Source organism: Arachis hypogaea, chromosome 4, assembly GCF_003086295.3.
Source record: "Arachis hypogaea cultivar Tifrunner chromosome 4, arahy.Tifrunner.gnm2.J5K5, whole genome shotgun sequence".
NCBI classification, from domain to species: domain Eukaryota; kingdom Viridiplantae; phylum Streptophyta; class Magnoliopsida; order Fabales; family Fabaceae; genus Arachis; species Arachis hypogaea.
Window position 1 is genome coordinate 37,409,962 of NC_092039.1, and position 17,542 is coordinate 37,427,503.

At 34.3% G+C, this 17,542-nt stretch overlaps 2 protein-coding genes and 1 non-coding gene across 3 annotated transcripts; 2 read left to right on the top strand and 1 right to left on the bottom strand.

The window, feature by feature from the left end:
* The first annotated feature begins 2,973 nt into the window (after nucleotides 1–2,973).
* Nucleotides 2,974–4,503, top strand: LOC112796677 (protein PHLOEM PROTEIN 2-LIKE A1). The gene is made up of 3 exons (XM_025839247.3): nucleotides 2,974–3,575; nucleotides 3,686–3,804; nucleotides 3,912–4,503. Exons 1-3 carry the CDS (start codon nucleotides 3,096–3,098, stop codon nucleotides 4,285–4,287), a joined length of 975 nt encoding a protein of 324 aa, XP_025695032.1. The 5' UTR covers nucleotides 2,974–3,095; the 3' UTR covers nucleotides 4,288–4,503.
* Nucleotides 4,484–9,715, bottom strand: LOC112796676 (lecithin-cholesterol acyltransferase-like 4). Its single transcript, XM_025839246.3, has 11 exons — nucleotides 9,091–9,715; nucleotides 8,544–8,635; nucleotides 8,336–8,454; nucleotides 8,038–8,173; nucleotides 7,835–7,886; nucleotides 7,559–7,659; nucleotides 6,767–6,946; nucleotides 6,297–6,454; nucleotides 6,113–6,167; nucleotides 5,539–5,592; nucleotides 4,484–5,155 (listed from the first exon to the last, which is right to left on the bottom strand). Exons 1-11 carry the CDS (start codon nucleotides 9,338–9,340, stop codon nucleotides 4,766–4,768), a joined length of 1,587 nt encoding a protein of 528 aa, XP_025695031.1. The 5' UTR covers nucleotides 9,341–9,715; the 3' UTR covers nucleotides 4,484–4,765.
* Nucleotides 9,716–16,667: 6,952 nt separating this feature from the next.
* Nucleotides 16,668–16,771, top strand: LOC112799225 (small nucleolar RNA R71). The gene has a single exon (XR_003200801.1). It is a non-coding gene; the product is annotated as a small nucleolar RNA R71 (small nucleolar RNA).
* The last annotated feature ends 771 nt before the right edge of the window (nucleotides 16,772–17,542 follow it).

A 17,542-nucleotide genomic window follows, 5' to 3' on the forward strand; every position in this document is an offset into this window, starting at 1 on the left:
TTGCTGTTGTATTTTTTTGTCTTTTCCTCTTTCTCTCCTTGGTGAAGAAGCAGTAGAATGTGAAGAGGAAGAGTTTTAAATTGTGCAGAATAGAAATGAACTGAAATGGCCAACTCCACTAAACCGAACATCATTCATGTGCTGAATAAAACGTCATAAACATTTAATCATCAAGAAAAATATTTTTACATGCACAAGGACTCAATTGAACATACTAACAATCAAGTAAATCAAAATGAACAACTCCACTGAATCGAGCAACATTCATGTGCTGAATAAAATGTCATAAATATTCAATCGTCAAGAATAGCATTTTTCCATGCAAAAGAAGTCAACTGAACACATAATAATCAGGTGAACCGAAATGACCAACACCACTGAACCGAACACCAATTATGTGCTGAATAAAACGTGATAAACATTCAATCGGTAAAAAAATATTTCTGCATGCATAAGGACTCAACTGAATACATTAACAATCAAGTGAATTAAAATGAGCAACTCCACTTAACCGAGCAAAATGTTAGTGTTGTTGGTGATAATTATAACGAAAGAAGAAAGAGAATCTGCGTGCAGGAAGAAGAAGAAGCAGAAGAAGAATCTACGTGCACAAATTTGAAAGAAGAAGGAGGAGGAGGAAGAGGAGGAGAAATACTATTCTTGTTGATTAAAAGTTGATCAGTATTTATTCACGACATGAACATTGTTCGGTTCGGTGGCCTTTGTGATTTTGATTCATCAAATGAATGTTGTTCGGTTCGGTGGCCTCCTTTTACTTTGTTCAGTGTTTAAGATTATTGTAATAGCATGCAGCAATCATTCCCTAGCTATCTCAACGTAATAACTTCATTCAACTAATTTGAAGTTGAATCATTCATTGTTTCCATTCAGAAGTGTAGATCTAAGAAAAAGAAGAAGAAAAAGAAGAACGATGGAGCTTATTACGTTGAATTCAATGCAGATCAATAATAAAGAATGCGAGCAGAGAAGAAAAACGCAAACAGAGGAGAACGACAAATTTTATTAGGTCGAAGAAGAACACGATCAGAGAAGAAGAAGAAGAAGAACGAAAACGCGAGAAGAACGAAGTTTACGTTATATGAGGCGCGTGTATAACAAACACGTAAGGGGATTCGGGAGGTGCATCTGATTGAAGTTACTTGGATAGCTTGGATGAAAAAATTACATGGATGTAAAGCTTTTTTGAAAAAAAAAGGTTGGAGACTAACTTCTAGGACAAACTCTTTGATTTATAAAGTACCCAAAAGCAAGTACTTTTCTTTCTTATCATTTATAAAGGTCTAGAAACCAATCTATCCTAAAGATATAAAAGTATCTTAGAAGATTGCAAGATTCTAGAAAAAGGTTTGAAAGGCAAATAAGTAGGGATAATATAATTTTTATTTTTGAACAAAAACATGTGACGATAATATTAACATAATTTAATTAAAGACCTCGGTCATTATCTCTTAACCAGAACCTTCAATAGGTGTCACAATTACTTTAGACTAATGGTCACTAAAATTCATCACTTATTACTGTTTAATTTTTTTCTCTTATGGTTCAAAATATACTCAGCATTAAAAGAAATTCAAACCCGAACAAATTAACATGAAAAAAAGAGTGGTTCTTACTCTGTGTTTCAATTATGCATTTGTATTCAGATTTTTCACGCCACAATAGAATTTCTCTCGTAACTTTTCACTCAGAAGATGATTTGAAAATCAATTTGGTCCATTAAAATTCTAACAAAAGTTAAGTTCTTCGTTTGGAAAGCTATCCACAGAATTTCCAATTTCCAAACTAAAATTTTTAATTTCTCAATCATATGTCTTAAATGTAAAAATGCCAGAATTAGTCATATACTGCTTAATTAATTGTCTACAAGTAATAAAGATTTGGCAATAACAGAGAGTAATGAATATACCTATTACAAAATTGGACCTTAGGGATGGTAGAAGAACATGGTGTTATACTCTGCTATTGGAAATTCAAACTCCAGAAGAAACTCGACAATTGTAGCAGCCTTAAGAAAGATTTGATTAAGTCATAATTAACATGTCTTTGAAAATATGAATATTTAGTCGTAAGAAATACCAAAGTTATGAGTGAAATTCGAACCTGCGACTTCAAGGTGAGTATGAAAAGACCATATCATTTGATCTATAACCTATTCACTTATTTTAATATTTCTTTATCTCAAGTGTTCTTTTGACATTTACCACTTGTTACTGTTGTTATCCAAGTTAGACGACTTATTTATTTTGTCAGAATCAATAAAATTCTTGCTTTTGGAAAAAGAAAAAGTAAAAAAAGTGGCTCCTTAGTATTATTCAATCAAATTAAAAAATCATATTATTTTTTAGCTAATAATAACCATCAATATTTTCTAAAATCACTTTTTTATTACCATCGCCAACTAGCAGCCGACCTCTATTGGTCTCTCTAAATCTTAAATTATAAATCTTAAATTTTAAACTTTTGAATCCTAAATGCTAAATCTTAAATTGCAAATCTTCCAAGAATAAAAATTAACAAATAATGTTATAATAAAAAATTAGTTAATATTAACTAATTAAAAGTTAATTTCATATACTTATTATTTTTGGATTAAATATATTTTTGTCTCTAATATTTATTTTTTTTAAATATCCGTAATTTTTAGTTGCATTCAATTCTATTCTTAATGTTTTTAATTTGTGTCAAAATTACCGTAAACGTTAACTCTGTAAAATTTTAGGGATAAATTAAAAAGTTTTAAGGATAATTTTAACTTTTGATACAAATCAAAATCATTAAAAACAAAATTGAATAAATTTAAAACGTTAAAAATAAAATTGAATGAAATGAAATGTTAGAAATATTTTAAAAAGAAATTACAAAACGATAGGAATAAAAAGTATACATTATCCACTATTTTTTAAATGTAACATTGTTTTAAACAAATATCTTTATATCACTAATCAAATAAATGCATCTAACATCATTTGCAATTTTCTTTACATTAGTTCGGCTATAAAAGAAAAAGGGTGCTACAATTGAAAATCCACTAATAGGTATAATAGTGATAGGAACCGAAGAAATTAACAAGAGAAATGGGAGCTGAACTTTCACGAGAAGTTGATGAGGAGCCTCGCAACCACCAACACCAGCAGCTGTTGAGGCCACAATCACAATCACAACCACAGCCTCAGCCGCAATTATCAAGAACGCAGTCTCCACAGCTAAGAAGGCCACAGTCACAACCACAACCACAACCGCAACGGCAGCCTGTGGCAAATAATGAAGGAGCTACCAGCAAGGATGGATGGTTACTGCCATCAAAACCATCCATCAAAGCCACAAACTCATCAGTGGAAAATTATTCCCCCACAAGAGTTGTAAAACCCAACAAGGGAAACAATCATCACCAATCCATGATAGCCACTACTAAATCCTCCAAAGAACTGATGATGAATCTTCCATATAGATATGAAGACATATTGAAGGGTGCAGACTCACCGGTTCATACATCTTCCAAGGAGAAGTTGCTTGATCAGCTATATTCTGGAGTCTTCTTAGACCATAACACTAAGGCAAGCTCAACACTCTATCTTTCTTTATTGATCAACTTGTCGCATGCCATATTATCTTTAGTTTAATATAATATAATTCTCTATTGAGCATTGATTATCATTATTGACAGAAATATTGGATAGAAAAGAAGTCCAATAGCAACTGTTTCATGTTATACGCAAGAGCACTATCAATCACGTGGGCAGAAAATCAACATTATTGGAAATGGGTAACCCAGAAAGAATCAAGGTCCGCATTTAGTTAAAATGAATCTTATGATCAAAGCACATTGATTTATCTTAGACAGCTTTTTTATCTAGTCCTAACTGATTAGAGCGAGTTATGTGATATTGCAGTGGCACAATTATTGAAGCGGCTGAACTGGAAAGAGTGTGTTGGCTAGAGGTGCATGGAAAATTTGATACCAGAAACCTTTCCCCAGGAACTCTATATGAAGTGTCGTTTATTGTAATGTTGAAGGATCTGGCGCAAGGGTGGGAAGTTCCGGTCAACGTTAGACTCGTGCTTCCGGGAGGTAAAAAGCAGCAACACAAGGAGAGTTTGATTGAGAAGTTACGAATGCAGTATATAGAGATTCCGGTTGGCGAGTTTGTAGCATCTGAAAAAGATGGTGGGGAGATGGAGGTGTCTCTGTATGAGTATGAAGGTGGCATGTGGAAGCAGGGACTTGTGATCAAAGGTGTTGCCATCAAACCAAAGGAACTAAGCTAGACAGTAATGAGATTTCTTTCTTTGATGTACGAAATCTTAGGAAGGATCAAATAGAGAACGCGAGCTAATAGTTTTAGTAACTTAAGCATATGATACTATGTTGTAGTGTTTCCAAAATAAGACTCTTTTAGGTGCATTAGTTGCACTATTGCAGTCGTCAAAAAAGTTTTAACAGAGGGCATCGAATTATGAATAATGAACGGGAATTATGAATTATTTATTGGATTTTAAAATAGTCGAATAAACAGTAACGTTTTACATGAACTTTGCACAACGAACACCACTCTTGGAACCATGAGTTAATGGTAGAAAGATGGTCATAACGAATACATATAATTCACAAATCATACATGAAAACATGGAGGAACATGGCAGCACCATCATTTCAGTTCTTATATACAAGTGATGGCGGCCACAATCAAACTGTACAGAAGGTGTTCCTCCCTGTTCACTCATTCAATCAACCGAAACAGATGCATTAGGCATCCACTGAAACGGTCACAGCTTTCAGTTTAACATGTTGTTTACCCTCGCGAACAGTGACGGTAGCATGAGCCTTAGTCCCATCATGTTTAACTGATATGGATCTCATCTCCATTTTATCATGACTATTGCTTTGTTCATCTTGGTCTTTGGAAATAACATCCCATTCCTCTTTAAGGGAAGCTACTTCTATACCCTTCTCTTTGTGACTCTCCATTTCAAAAGCAGTGGGTAGAATCACATAATCATTCAGGGGATCGTAAAAAGGATCTGGGTCTCCAGCTCTCAGCCAGTGCTTGATAATCCGGAATAGATGAGGTTCGCAGAGGATACCCCGATGTTCACCTGGAATTCCAACTCTTGCCTCAGCATTGAGCCCATCAGCCTGCATTTGAGATGATGATATAGCATATTAAACATAAGGCAGAATTAGAAGACATGAATTGCAGGTAGAATGATGCAGGAGAGGGATCCATAAATATCTTGGTCCCCCAATATTAGCTTGTTAATTGAATTATGATTCATGGAGGGTGAATTGTGCCAATGGAAACTTTATTGGTGTAATTATGTGGCAGTTGAAATTCCAGGGAAAGTAGATTTTTTCTAGAATATATCCACAAGTCACCAAGTGCAATCCTCCCAACATAGCTTCACATTGAAAAATATGTTAAACCAACCACAGTTGTAACAAATTCACATACTTCAAGGCATTTTTAGATTCGACTAATCACGAACTGCATAAAGACCAGCATAGGGAAGTTAGCAAACCTTAGCTGACTCTACTGGGACTGTTCCATCACCATCAACGCATATATATTTGGCCTGAATATTACAAAAATGTTAGCCTCGGCAATTGAATGAAAAAATAAAATGATGAAACAGTTGTTTTAACAGAGTGCACATTTCAAGTTAAACTTCTATCACAACAGAGACAGAAGACCTAAGTTGCAAGTCAATAAAAGAATTAAATGTATACCAATCTGAAAGAATACTTCCTTTTTCAAATTAGGGAAATAAATTTTAAGCAAATTTGAGGCCAGAGAATGCCACATTCAAAAGCTAGGACAAAAAGGAATTCAAAAATTTAAAATTTATTAATCACACTATTGAAGACAGCTTTTACTAATCAGCATAATACATGCAAAAATTATAAAAATTTTTCAGACCAGAATCCAAATGAAAGTCTGTCCTGGTTTTAATATTGATATTAGTGTAAACAAAAGCTGTAACACAAAATTAGAGAATCAATACAGTATGCAGAAAAGCTAATTGCCTCGCTCCACTTTGAAATGTAAGATAAATCAAAGCATACATATTTAGTACAATTAAAAATGGTAATGACCTCAAAATATCGTAGCTGTTCCAGATCAGTTACAGGCTTGTCCTGACTTCCATAGCTGCAGAATTGTAATTATGTAGACTGAGGTTAATATATTTTCTAAGCTAAACCTGCTAGAATAACATTCTTAGTACAGTTGATAAACTCCAATTCTGGGTATCAAGCAAAGATTTGGTATATGCATTACCAAACAGTATGAGATGTTGCAAGATTGGTTCCATAAATATTGTAAAATTTAACTCCTGAGGGAAGTTTGGCTGAGGAAAGAATCTCCCATGTTTCATTTGCCCATTTCAAGATGTCTGAATTGAAAGGCAGGGGCAAATCCAAACCATTGCAATTAATCTGCATCACAAATAGGCGTCATAGCAATGTCATTAAGCTCTGCACTAGTAAACACACTAGTAACTACATCAGTAAATCTTCAATAAACAGGCAAAAGATGTACTTTGCAAATATATTGATGCACTTCTACAGTGCATGAAAATAAGAACATAACCAGCTCCAACGCACCCAAGAAACAGGGTTTCATGTATCAAATTGAATGAAGTTCAATCAATTGTACATAATGAAAAAAGGCAGAGTTGCTTTCATTACAGAAATATAGGAGATACTTAAATTTACTCCTTTCTAAGCAACAAAGAGTCAGTAACTCACTGTGTTAGTTGCAAGTGCTTCCTTGAGAACACCAACGTTATCAGATGGTGTATATGATTCAAGAATAATACGAGAGTTCCCATCGGAATCATGCTTGCGAAACAATTCCAGACGAGGAATGACTTGCCAATTAAAATTACGAGGGCCCATCAATTCGTATATAGATGGACATTCCATCAGCTGTACCATTATAACAAGCTTCGTTAAATAACTCTAAAATGTGGACACAAGCAAATAGAAAGAGAGAAGACATAACCCAGCAACACATACCCTGAAAAGTCTAAATCAGCTATTCAATATCAAGTGATCATTCTCATGAATCCATTTATCAATAACTTGTACAAAATAACAAGAATAATGGCAGATAAAAATACTCGTTTTCATTGCAAACTTCCTTTTTCTACATAGTATATACCCATACATCTAAAAAGCATGATGAGGAATTATGATGGCTAATATAACTTGTTAGGCTTTCTTAGGGTTTTGCACTTGGTTTCAGGCTTTTAGCCTTTAAGTAATATTGATTTCTATGTTCCAGCTTCTTCATACTCATTAACAATTAATATATTACATGCATATCGATGTCAGTTGCCAGCACTAAAGGTAGGATAATTTGACAAGATAGTCCCGGAAAAAAAAGACATTAAGATTGGTAAGATATACTAAAAAAATTGTCATACGCAATAATAATATACTAAGAAAGGGAGAATGACTCAAAATTTTCCTGACAGGTGCTATATGAATAATTGAACTCAACACAAATATTCAGAGAGTAAGTTATCTTGTTTTTACCAACTGGTGCATGCTCCATTTGGAAATATAAAGCCTCTGCTCCCATCCCTCCACAAACGACATTCCGTTTAGAAAGGTAGAATTGGTACATCCAGGTGCACCTGCAGAGCATGCATTCTTCAATTAAATTTACCAAAGAAAATAAATATTTAACCATGCCCCACGTTGTTGAACTGAAATACTAGAAGAGGCATTTCAACGCAATATATACTAACTTATTTACTTTTGAATTTCTAAGTATACATATAGCAGAATTGATTAGTAGTTAGTGCTTACCCTGGAATGGAGCACAAACTGCAATCCAATTTTTCACGTACTTCTCAAAAATCTGCAAAAAGACAGGTACAAATCATAGGCTTTAACTTTTGAGGTTAATGAAAAGAGTAAATACAAATTGACAATGGAAAAGAATCAAAGATTATGTTGTAAAGGATCTACATAGTAAAACACTGATTTGAGAAGCTGAGTAGTTGTATTACATCAGTATGGAGGGCCATAAAACATTTCACCAAAATACCACCCATAGAATGAGTTATGATGTTTATCTTTTTTCCCCCTGCAGCATTATACACTGCTGCTAGTTTTGCAGCCAACTTGTCCATTGTTTCGGGCAACCTAAATGAAATAAAAGCACAGTTGATAAAGAAATTACTTTCATTTTCATAAATACCATAGTTGTCAAGAGACTTAAATAGTTCACATCCTGCCACTCCAAGTTTGATCAAATTAATATAATTAAACACTTCAAAAATTTCCAATTTCAAATTAATTTATTACCTGTTGCTTTGGCGAAAATCATACCCAAAGCCAAAAAGTGTTGTCCCCTCTTGATACCCCCATTTGAGCATTTCAACGATCATGTCATGGAAATAATACACAGACTCAGATCCAATTACCTGCATCACAAAATTTAACCAGGATCCAAAGTCAACTCTTTACCTATCTGAGCTAAAGTTCATGCATATCATCTTAAAAACAGGCATACCAAGTCAGGGTCCAAAATATCAATAGCATAGAGCCCATGCCTATCTTCAGGAACCGCAATAGTTGTCTTTGGATCCATGGATTCGGTTTTCCCTAGTTTCAAAAGAGATCACCATAAATTTTAAACCAACCAAATTTAGAGTTTTCTTGCAGCAGACTCTTCAGCATAAAGTACTGGTGCATCCATTGCAATAAATAAAGAACCAAACCGAGCAAACTTTTAAGCTTAGATAGTCAGATACATCATAAGAATGCATAACATAAAAATTACTCAATCAAGCGGTTGCTCCATGGTTTTGCACACTCTCAGTCTCACCGCCATCACTAACTGATGTAAGTACAAACTAAATAGAGAAAAATTACACTTACACGCCCTTTAACCAATTAAAATTAAGCTTTCTTTAATCCAGCAAGGAATTCATAACCTCATACTTGGTAGTTCCCAAAAAGAAACTACCTTGTGAACCAATTATATAACTGAATAGCATGAGCTTAACATTATTTAATTATTTATTTATCTATTTATTTTCCACCAATTTATGGTTCACCTGTAGAAGAATCGTAACGTGACCAAAGCTTGGTCTTCAGCTTGTACTCGGCCGCGACGAATCGAACCCATACTCGTTCATAACTATCATCATCAATGTTAACGGCGTGGAGAATGGAGCCACCAATACCAGGCACCAACAAAACAGGGTCAAGATCGGTGTTCACGTTTGCCCCTGTTTGCTTGGGCTTCTTGTTGAGCTTCAACCAGAGCTCCAAGGCTCGAACAAGATCATCGAATCCGATCGCCATCTCTAATATGACTGGAAAAAACCCCTAGGAATGGGAAAGCTGAAAAACTGATCGACGTGCTCGTTGAAATTGGGGATTGAGAGCGTATGTACAAGTTCGAAACCCTAACCTAATTGATTGGAAATGGTGATTGGATTTGGGAGGAATTAGGGTTTCAAAATTGGGGAAGAAGAGGGGTGTTTCGTGGGGATGATGAAGATCACACTGGTTTCAACGGGACACAGCGTAAATTGAAAAGAAAGAGAAGATAATGTGATCATGTGAATTTGTGAATGGTGAATTGGAAATTTTCTTCATTAATTTCCACATGTTTGACGTTTGATTTAATTTACCTGTATTTTTACTGTTTTGACCTTTTTCTGTTTATTTATCTATGTTTTTATTATTTTGTATTAATTTAGTATTAATCAATTTTCATTTTTTTTACCAAAAATATTTATTTAGTATTCTCCATTAGTGAAATCTGTAACTATCATGAATTGATGATGATGAACAAGAAAGTATCATTTTCCAACTGTTTTTATATATTCTTAAGTTCTTAATTTTTTATTAATCAATTCCATTATTTTATTCTAATTTTTTTCTATAATTAAAGAATCATTTCTCCACAGAAAAAAATAAACTAACTCACTATTAATTTTTACTTTTTTCTTTCACCCTCTCTCTTTCCTTTTTCTTTTAATTTTATTTTCTTCATTTATAATAATTTTATTGTCTACTTTCTATTTTCTTAGTTTAAAAAATACAACATATGAGTGAAATTGTTGATAGAAATTAGAAAATCTAGCCTATAAAAAGAGAAGCAAAAGATATATTTTTCCTTCGATTTTAAAAATGATAGAAAAAAGTATTTGAATTTTTGTCCAAAAAATACAAACATAAAAAAAGTAAAATGACAAATAAATCTATAAAAATTTATACTTTAAAGAAATTAATTTTAAAAAAAAATATTAATAAAGTCCTCTAAGATAATAGATAATTAGATATAGATACATTATCTCTAAATTAATCTTTGTGATTACTGGCTAGGATAAAAAGTTTTAATTTAAACTACTTTATCTACAGTTGTTATCGTAAAAGATTTTATTAATATTTTTTTTAAAAAATTAATCTATTTAAAATATAAATTTTTAAAAATTTATTTATCATTTTATTAAAAAAATAAAAAGACAAGAGACAGTCAGAAGGGCCACTAGCATGCTACATTGCTACTACATTGTAAGCATTTATAATAAAAATTTAATTTTCATACATTAAGTTTAAAAAAATTTTAGATAAATATGTAATCTTATATTATCACATAAATAAAAAATAACCTAATCATCAAATTTAATATTTAAAATAATCTAAATGCATCATCTAATTGAAAAGTTATATACACTGTAAATACATTAAATTAATCTTTTATAACAATAAAGAAAAAAATATTAATAATATTATTTAATACTAAACAAATTTATCTCTGTTTGCCTTTATTCAACCTTCATGGCTGAAATTGATGTAATATTCCAGATTTCATTCATTCACGTATCTTGGTTTTGCTTTGCTTACTCAAATATGTAGGCTTCTTATGAAAAACGTAACCGAGCAATTATTGACTTTATTCATTGTGATGGTATGTGGAGAGTCAATCCTTTGTAGTATCCCTTAATTTTCATAGTTTGAATGGCCCCATATGTGGGTCTTTTGATGAACATTTTGCATAGTTATCTGAACGGTCTTACTTTTTTTTTTTGTAGATTAAACAACTTTTGGAATTTTATTTTAAGAACCTTTCTCCAAAATGATTATAGTTTTTAGCAATCGCCTTTTGTTGAATTAGATCTTTTAATGCTATTTTTTTGTTAAGTTAAAAATGATATCGGCGAACTAGGTCGGTATAATAATTTCTTTTATAAGTTCTGACTTTGTATAATCGGACTTTGTCAAGTTACTTTTACATTTTGTTTTTATTCCCGTCTTGATTTTGAGGTCGGTCTTATGAATTTCTTACATAACTTCTTATATTAATTTGTGCCTCGTCGCTTCATCTCGTTGACCATTTTTGGTCGGGCAACGATTTTCGCAGTTTATCAAGTTTAAATTAATACATTTTTATAGAAAACTTTTAAAAAAGAAGTGGATTTATCATTGACAAATGAAAAAATGCCTTTACATAAATTTGCTACTAAGGACTTCGATGACTCTTAGCCCTTATTATGGTGCCTCATTAAAACCCTCATCAGGAAAAACAAACCCTACTTAGAAAAAAATCTTAAGGTCGGGAAAAAGAGTACACCAAGGAACAAGGTGCGCTACTTAACTGTAGTACTTCTTTAAGTTACACATGTGCCATGACCTCGGGAGTTTCCTTCCTTGTAGGTCGGACACTTCGTAGTAACCTTTCCCTAAGACTTCAATAATCTTGTAGGGTCCTTTCCAGTTTGCGGCTAGCTTTCCTTTGCCCAACTTTTGAATCTCCATGTCATTTTGGATCAGTATAAGGACGTTGGTGTACGAAATTGACTCCGCAATATTCGCACAGATAGACTGACAAGTACACCAAGTCGTCCAAGTAATACCTCAGGTGAGTGTCGATCTCACGGAGATTGTTGGTTTCAACAAGCAATGGCTACCTTGTAGATCTTAGTCAGGCGGATAGAAAATATAGTTGTTGTGAAAAACGCATAAAAACATAATAATTAAAGTGTTACGGGATAGGTGTGAAATCAGTAATGAGAGAACGGTTGAGGTTTCGGAGATGCTTCTTCCTTCTGGATCAACTTTTCTCACTGTCTACTCCAACTTCTAATGATTCATTCCATGGCAGGCTGTATGTGATTAACGTCAGGTCAGTGGTCATTAATGCTCCTCTTTGGGCATTGAACGTCTAGTAAGGAGTTCAACGCCAGTGATGATTCTTTTTTAGGCGTTGAACGCCCAGTAAGGAGTCCCTTACTGGCGTTTGTAAGTCCGAGAATTTTTGAAAATTTTATTATAAATTAATTTCAAGTTTAATTATTTATTTATACCTTTAATTTCAGAAATTTCTTTATTAAAGATAATTAAAGTAAGTTTGGATTAATTGAGTTTGAAATAAATTAAAATTCTTATTCAATTTTATAATTATTGAGGTATTTTCTATATTTAAATTATAAATATTAGTAGTTTTAAAAGAATAAGAATTTTATATGAATTGATTTAAATAATTGAGATTTTGAAATTTAATATTATAGTTTTTATAAATGAAGAAAATTAATTATATTACCTTATATTTTAAATTAAGAGTATTGTATTGAAAATCAATTAGCAAATTTGATAATTAAATAATATTTTTAAAATAATTTTAAGGGGTTAAATTAGATTTTAAATTAAATACTATATACCCTAATTTTCTTAAAATTTACTAAACTCCAATTTACTCAAATCTCTAATTTTACATTTGTCCCAAATTAAACCCTGATCCTAAAATTACATACACAAAACTAACCCAACCTAACCTACCCATTGCCTCACCGCCACACATACCACTCAACCCCCCAGCCCGAAAAAAAGAAAAAGAGAAAGAGATTTCAGACACAACAAGAGAGGAGAGGGAGATCCGGTGGAGGGGAGAGGGTGCCGGTGTACAAGGAGGAGCCGTCATGCCACTGTCGCGCCGCCGCTGCTGTTGGGTCGCCGTGCTGTCGTCAGAGAGCAGAGAGCATGCGCGAGGAAGGAGAAGCCCTACCCTTGCGTTCGTCGTCGTCTTCGCGGGTCCCCGTCGCCACCGTCCTCCTCGCCATGAACCCAGCGCCGCTATCATCATCATCATCACGGATTGCTGCTGCACATGACGTCACCGCCGCCTCTGAGTCCGCTGCTGTCAAGCAGAGCCACGGGCAGAGAGAGAATTTGCAGGTGAGAGAGAGAGAACCTGGGAGGGCCGCGACCAGTCCAGCCACTGCGCATAGTCCCCATCATCGTCTTCGTTTGAACCACCGCTAGATCCGCCGCTGTCGAAGCTTCTGGCTGCGCCTTTGTCGTCAGAGAATACCACTGCCGTTGCCGGAAAAGGCACTGCCGACAAGGTTTTAAGTTTTGGGTTTTGCTTCTCTTTAGATTCCAGAAGCTTTATTGTCGTTGCATGTTTGTTATAGAATTCGTCGCCAGAATTCATCGCCACCACCACCATTAGAGATGAATCCAGTTGTTCTCTTGTTGCCGGAGGTATTACCGTCACTGCTCTGGTTCAATTTTGTATTGCTACCGTTACTGTTGACTTACCCCAATTCAAGTTTAGTGTCACTGCCCTAGGTCTAGCCTTTCTCCTGACTCTGTTTCACTTTTATACTCAGAACTGCCTTGGTCTCGTTTATCTGTTTGTTATGGTTTTAATTCCATTTTAGTTTCGGTGTCACCTTGACTTTTCAGAGTTGTTTATACGTTTGATTCCGCCAAATTCGAATCTATTGTTGTTGCTGCAAGTGTAATCGGAGTTGGTGATGCTGCCATCGTCCAGGTTGTGTTAGAATCACCACTGCTGCTGTAAGTTTAGACTAAGCGGGACTGTTGTGTTAAATTATGCGATTGCGACATCGAGGTAGGGTTTTTCTTAAAATTTATTTAAATAGATATTGATGCAAAAGAAAATATACTTCTGTGATTATGTTTGTCTTGTGGATGTGGTTGTTTGCTAGACTGAATTATTAGTTTCTTGATTGTTTGAGTGGTATATAGTTGTTGATAAAAAATTGGTTTGAAAAGTTATTTAGTTGATTATTATGAAAATTGATTTTCTTGGTTTTTGAGTTAATTTGGTAATGTAAATGAATCGACTTTGGAAATGATTTGTGATATGAAAATAAATTAATTCTGGTAGCGGTTTGATTTTGAGTTAGTCTGATTTTATAAATAATTTAATATTTGAGCTGGTTTGATTTTAAAAAGAGATTTATTATTGGAAATGGTTCGATTTGAACATAATTTGATATTGGAACCGGTTGAATTTTAGAAAATGATTGAAATTTGGAAATGCTTGAGAAAGGGTTTGAGGAATGTTTAGATGGGACCCAAAAAAGGTGGCAGAGTCCGAGTTTTAGAGGAGATGCTGCCAAAATTTTATAAAATTGAAAGTTTCGTTTGAATTAATTATTTAAAAAGATTTGGTTTTAAACATTATATGTTTTAAGATTGACTTATTTATCAAAGAAAGAATTATATTTTGAATTAGGATTGTTGATGAACAGAATGCGAAGAAGGATGATGAGGATTGACTTTGAAATATGATTTTTGGATGAATTTGGAAATGAGATATGGATTTGACAAATAATGATGATATTGAGAATGACTTAGATATTGATGAATGTTGAATGAATTATTCATATGGCTTATGAATTTGAATTATCTGAGACACGAGTTTCCCTGGGTGGACGCAGTGGCTTGCCACCACTTGCTCCAGATTGAGACTCGATACTCTGTTGACCCTATGATGTAAGGGTGACCAGACACTTATAAATTTCCGGAAATGGTACCCCCATTGAGCGATTTGATATATATATGAGAAAAACTATACATAGACTCATGGGGATGCGTGTCGGGGGACAGTCCAAGGGTTTAGCAAATCGAACTTGTCGGGTTGGCTGTATAATCGACAGATGAGCTCATTAGCCATAGAACAGGCATGCATCATATGCATTTGTATGCTTTGCTTGGGTTTGAATTTGTTTTGGTTTGCCTAATTGTTAAACTATTATTAACTGCTACTAGAACTATTTGCTGTAATTGCTACCTAAACCTGTGCTTTCCTTGTCTATTTTGCCTGTGTTTGTCTTGATGTGCTACTTTTGAGAATGAGCTTTGGTACTGAATTGATGACTGTGTTGATTGATTGCGTAGTTGGTTTCTGATTAAGATTTTCTTATAAGAAAAGAAAAGTTTTGGATTTCTGAATATTTAAATATTGATTTTCAAAAAGAGTTTTTGGATGACTAGTTGTTGGTTTTTAAAAGATTCAAGGGACAAACAATAATCACTGAGCTTAAAAATAGATTTCTCTTTAAATATCTTATTATAACAATTCTAAAACTCTGTGGTGAGATTGTGTGGTTAGGTTCTCACCCTCTACAGCTTTATCTTTTCAGGAGATAGATGAAAAAGCTCACGAAGGATTGTATTGCGTTTCGCTTAGTCGATAATGCTACTTAGTTTTTATTTACTTACCCCTTGTCATCAATATTATATTATGTAAGAGGGATAGGATTTGTATGATTTGTATGCATGTAATACACGTATAAGTTACTTGAGTAGGAAGTTTTGTACATGTATATGCTTGTTTTGTTTTATTTAAAAAGTATTCTTTTTCCAGTTTTCAAAAAAGGACAGTGATATGATTTTTAAGAGAAAGGCTCCTATTTTATTATTAAGTATATGAAGTTGTTGTAATACCCGAGATATCAGAGTGGCGCAGCCGGAAGCATGACATTTTGATAGTTAGGGTGTTACAGTGTTTAACACCAGGGATGGCTCTTCTTTGGACGTTGAACGCCCAGTAGGGACTTCCTTACTGGCATTCAATGCCAGAGCATCCCCTTCAGATTCGGCCTCAACTTCTACAGTGATGGCTTTGTACTCTTCTCTTGAGTTTACTTCAGTGTTACTTGGGAGAGTGTTAGGAGAATTCTCAGGGATTCTCTTACTCAGCTAACCAACTTGTACCTCCAGATTTCTGATGGAGGACCTAGTTTCTATTGTGAAACTGTGAGTGGTCTTAGAGAGTTCAGAGACTATGGTTGCTAAGTTAGAAAGGCTTTGCTTAGTAGTCTCCATATGTTGCTGAGAAGATGGGAATGGTTTATTACTATTAAATCTACTCTGGTTTCTTCCACCTTGGTTATTGTTAAAGCCTTGCTGAGGCTTCTGTTGATCCTTCCATGAGAAGTTAAGATGATTTCTCTATAAGGAGTTATAGGTGCTTCCATAAGGTTCTTCCATATAATTCACCTCCCCCGTTGTAGGTTGATCTGGATCATAAGTGTCTCCATTATAGGAGGTATCTTGAGTGCTGCCAGCTGCAGCTTGCATTCCAATCAAATGCTTAGAGATCATATTGATCTGTTGGGTCAAGATCTTGTTATGAGCCAAGGCATTCAAAGTGTCAACTTCCAAGACTCCTTTCTTTTGAGCTACCCCATTGTTCACAGAATTTCTCTCAGAAGTGTACATGAATTGGTTGTTTGTAGCTATTTCAATGAGTTCCTATGCCTCTTCAGGCATTTTCTTCAAGTGGAGTGATCTACCAGCAGAATGATCAAAGGACATCTCAGATAGACCATCATAGAAGATACCTAGGATAGTTCATTCTGAGAGCATGTCAAGAGGACATCTCCTAATCAGTTGCTTGTATCTTTCCCAAGCTTCGTAGAGGGATTCACCATCTTTTTGTCTGAAAGTTTGAACTTCCACCCTGAGCTTGCTCATCTTCTAAGGTGGAAAGAACTTGGCCAAGAATACATTGACCAACTTTTTCCAAGAGTCTAGGCTTTCTTTAGGTTGAGAATCCAACCATATCCTAGCTCTGTCTCTAATAGCAAAAGGGAAAGGAAAAAGCATAAGCCTGTAGACCTCAGGATCTACTCCATTGGTCTTAACAGTATCATAGATTTGCAAGAATTTAGATAGTAATTGATGTAGATCTTCCAGTGGAAGTCTATAAAATTTGCAATTCTATTGCTTTAGAGAGACTAACTGAGGCTTAAGCTCAAAGTTATTTGCTCTAATGGCAGGTATGGAGATGCTTCTTCCATAAAAGTCAAAAGTGGGTGCAGTGAAGTCGCCAAGAACCTTCCTTGCATCTCCTCCATTATTCAGATCGGCTGCCATGTTTGTACTTTCAACTTCTTGTTTGAAAAGTTCTGTGAGGTTTCCTTCGGAGTGTTGTACTTTAACTTGTTGTAAACGCCTCTTTAGAGTCTTCTCAGGTTCAGGATCAGGATCAAAGAGAGGTTCTTTATCTCTGTTCCTGCTCATAAATAAGAAAAAGAAAAAGACGAAAGAAAGAGAATGGGGGTTTATATGTCAAAGTATAGAGGACTCCCAGTGAGATGTGAAAAAGAAAGAAGAATGAAGATAGAGGAAGAATTCGAATAGAGGGGGTAGAAGAATTCGAAAATTAAGAATAAAAAGGGAAATTAGAAGTAAAATATTTTTGTTTTTACTTTATTTATTTATTGAATTCAAAAAACA

Bases quoted from the DNA above. Each gene is read 5' to 3' on its own strand.
- LOC112796676 (XM_025839246.3), bottom strand. From the start codon at position 9,340: ATGGCGATCGGATTCGATGATCTTGTTCGAGCCTTGGAGCTCTGGTTG. The intron at 8,636-9,090 runs GTGAACCATAAA...TTTTGAAACTAG, and splicing joins ACGTTACGATTCTTCTACAG to GGAAAACCGAATCCATGGAT. The intron at 6,168-6,296 runs GTAATGCATATA...ACAATTCTGCAG, and splicing joins GCAACATCTCATACTGTTTG to CTATGGAAGTCAGGACAAGC.
- LOC112796677 (XM_025839247.3), top strand. From the start codon at position 3,096: ATGGGAGCTGAACTTTCACGAGAAGTTGATGAGGAGCCTCGCAACCAC. The intron at 3,576-3,685 runs GCAAGCTCAACA...CATTATTGACAG, and splicing joins TCTTAGACCATAACACTAAG to AAATATTGGATAGAAAAGAA. The intron at 3,805-3,911 runs GTCCGCATTTAG...GTGATATTGCAG, and splicing joins GTAACCCAGAAAGAATCAAG to TGGCACAATTATTGAAGCGG.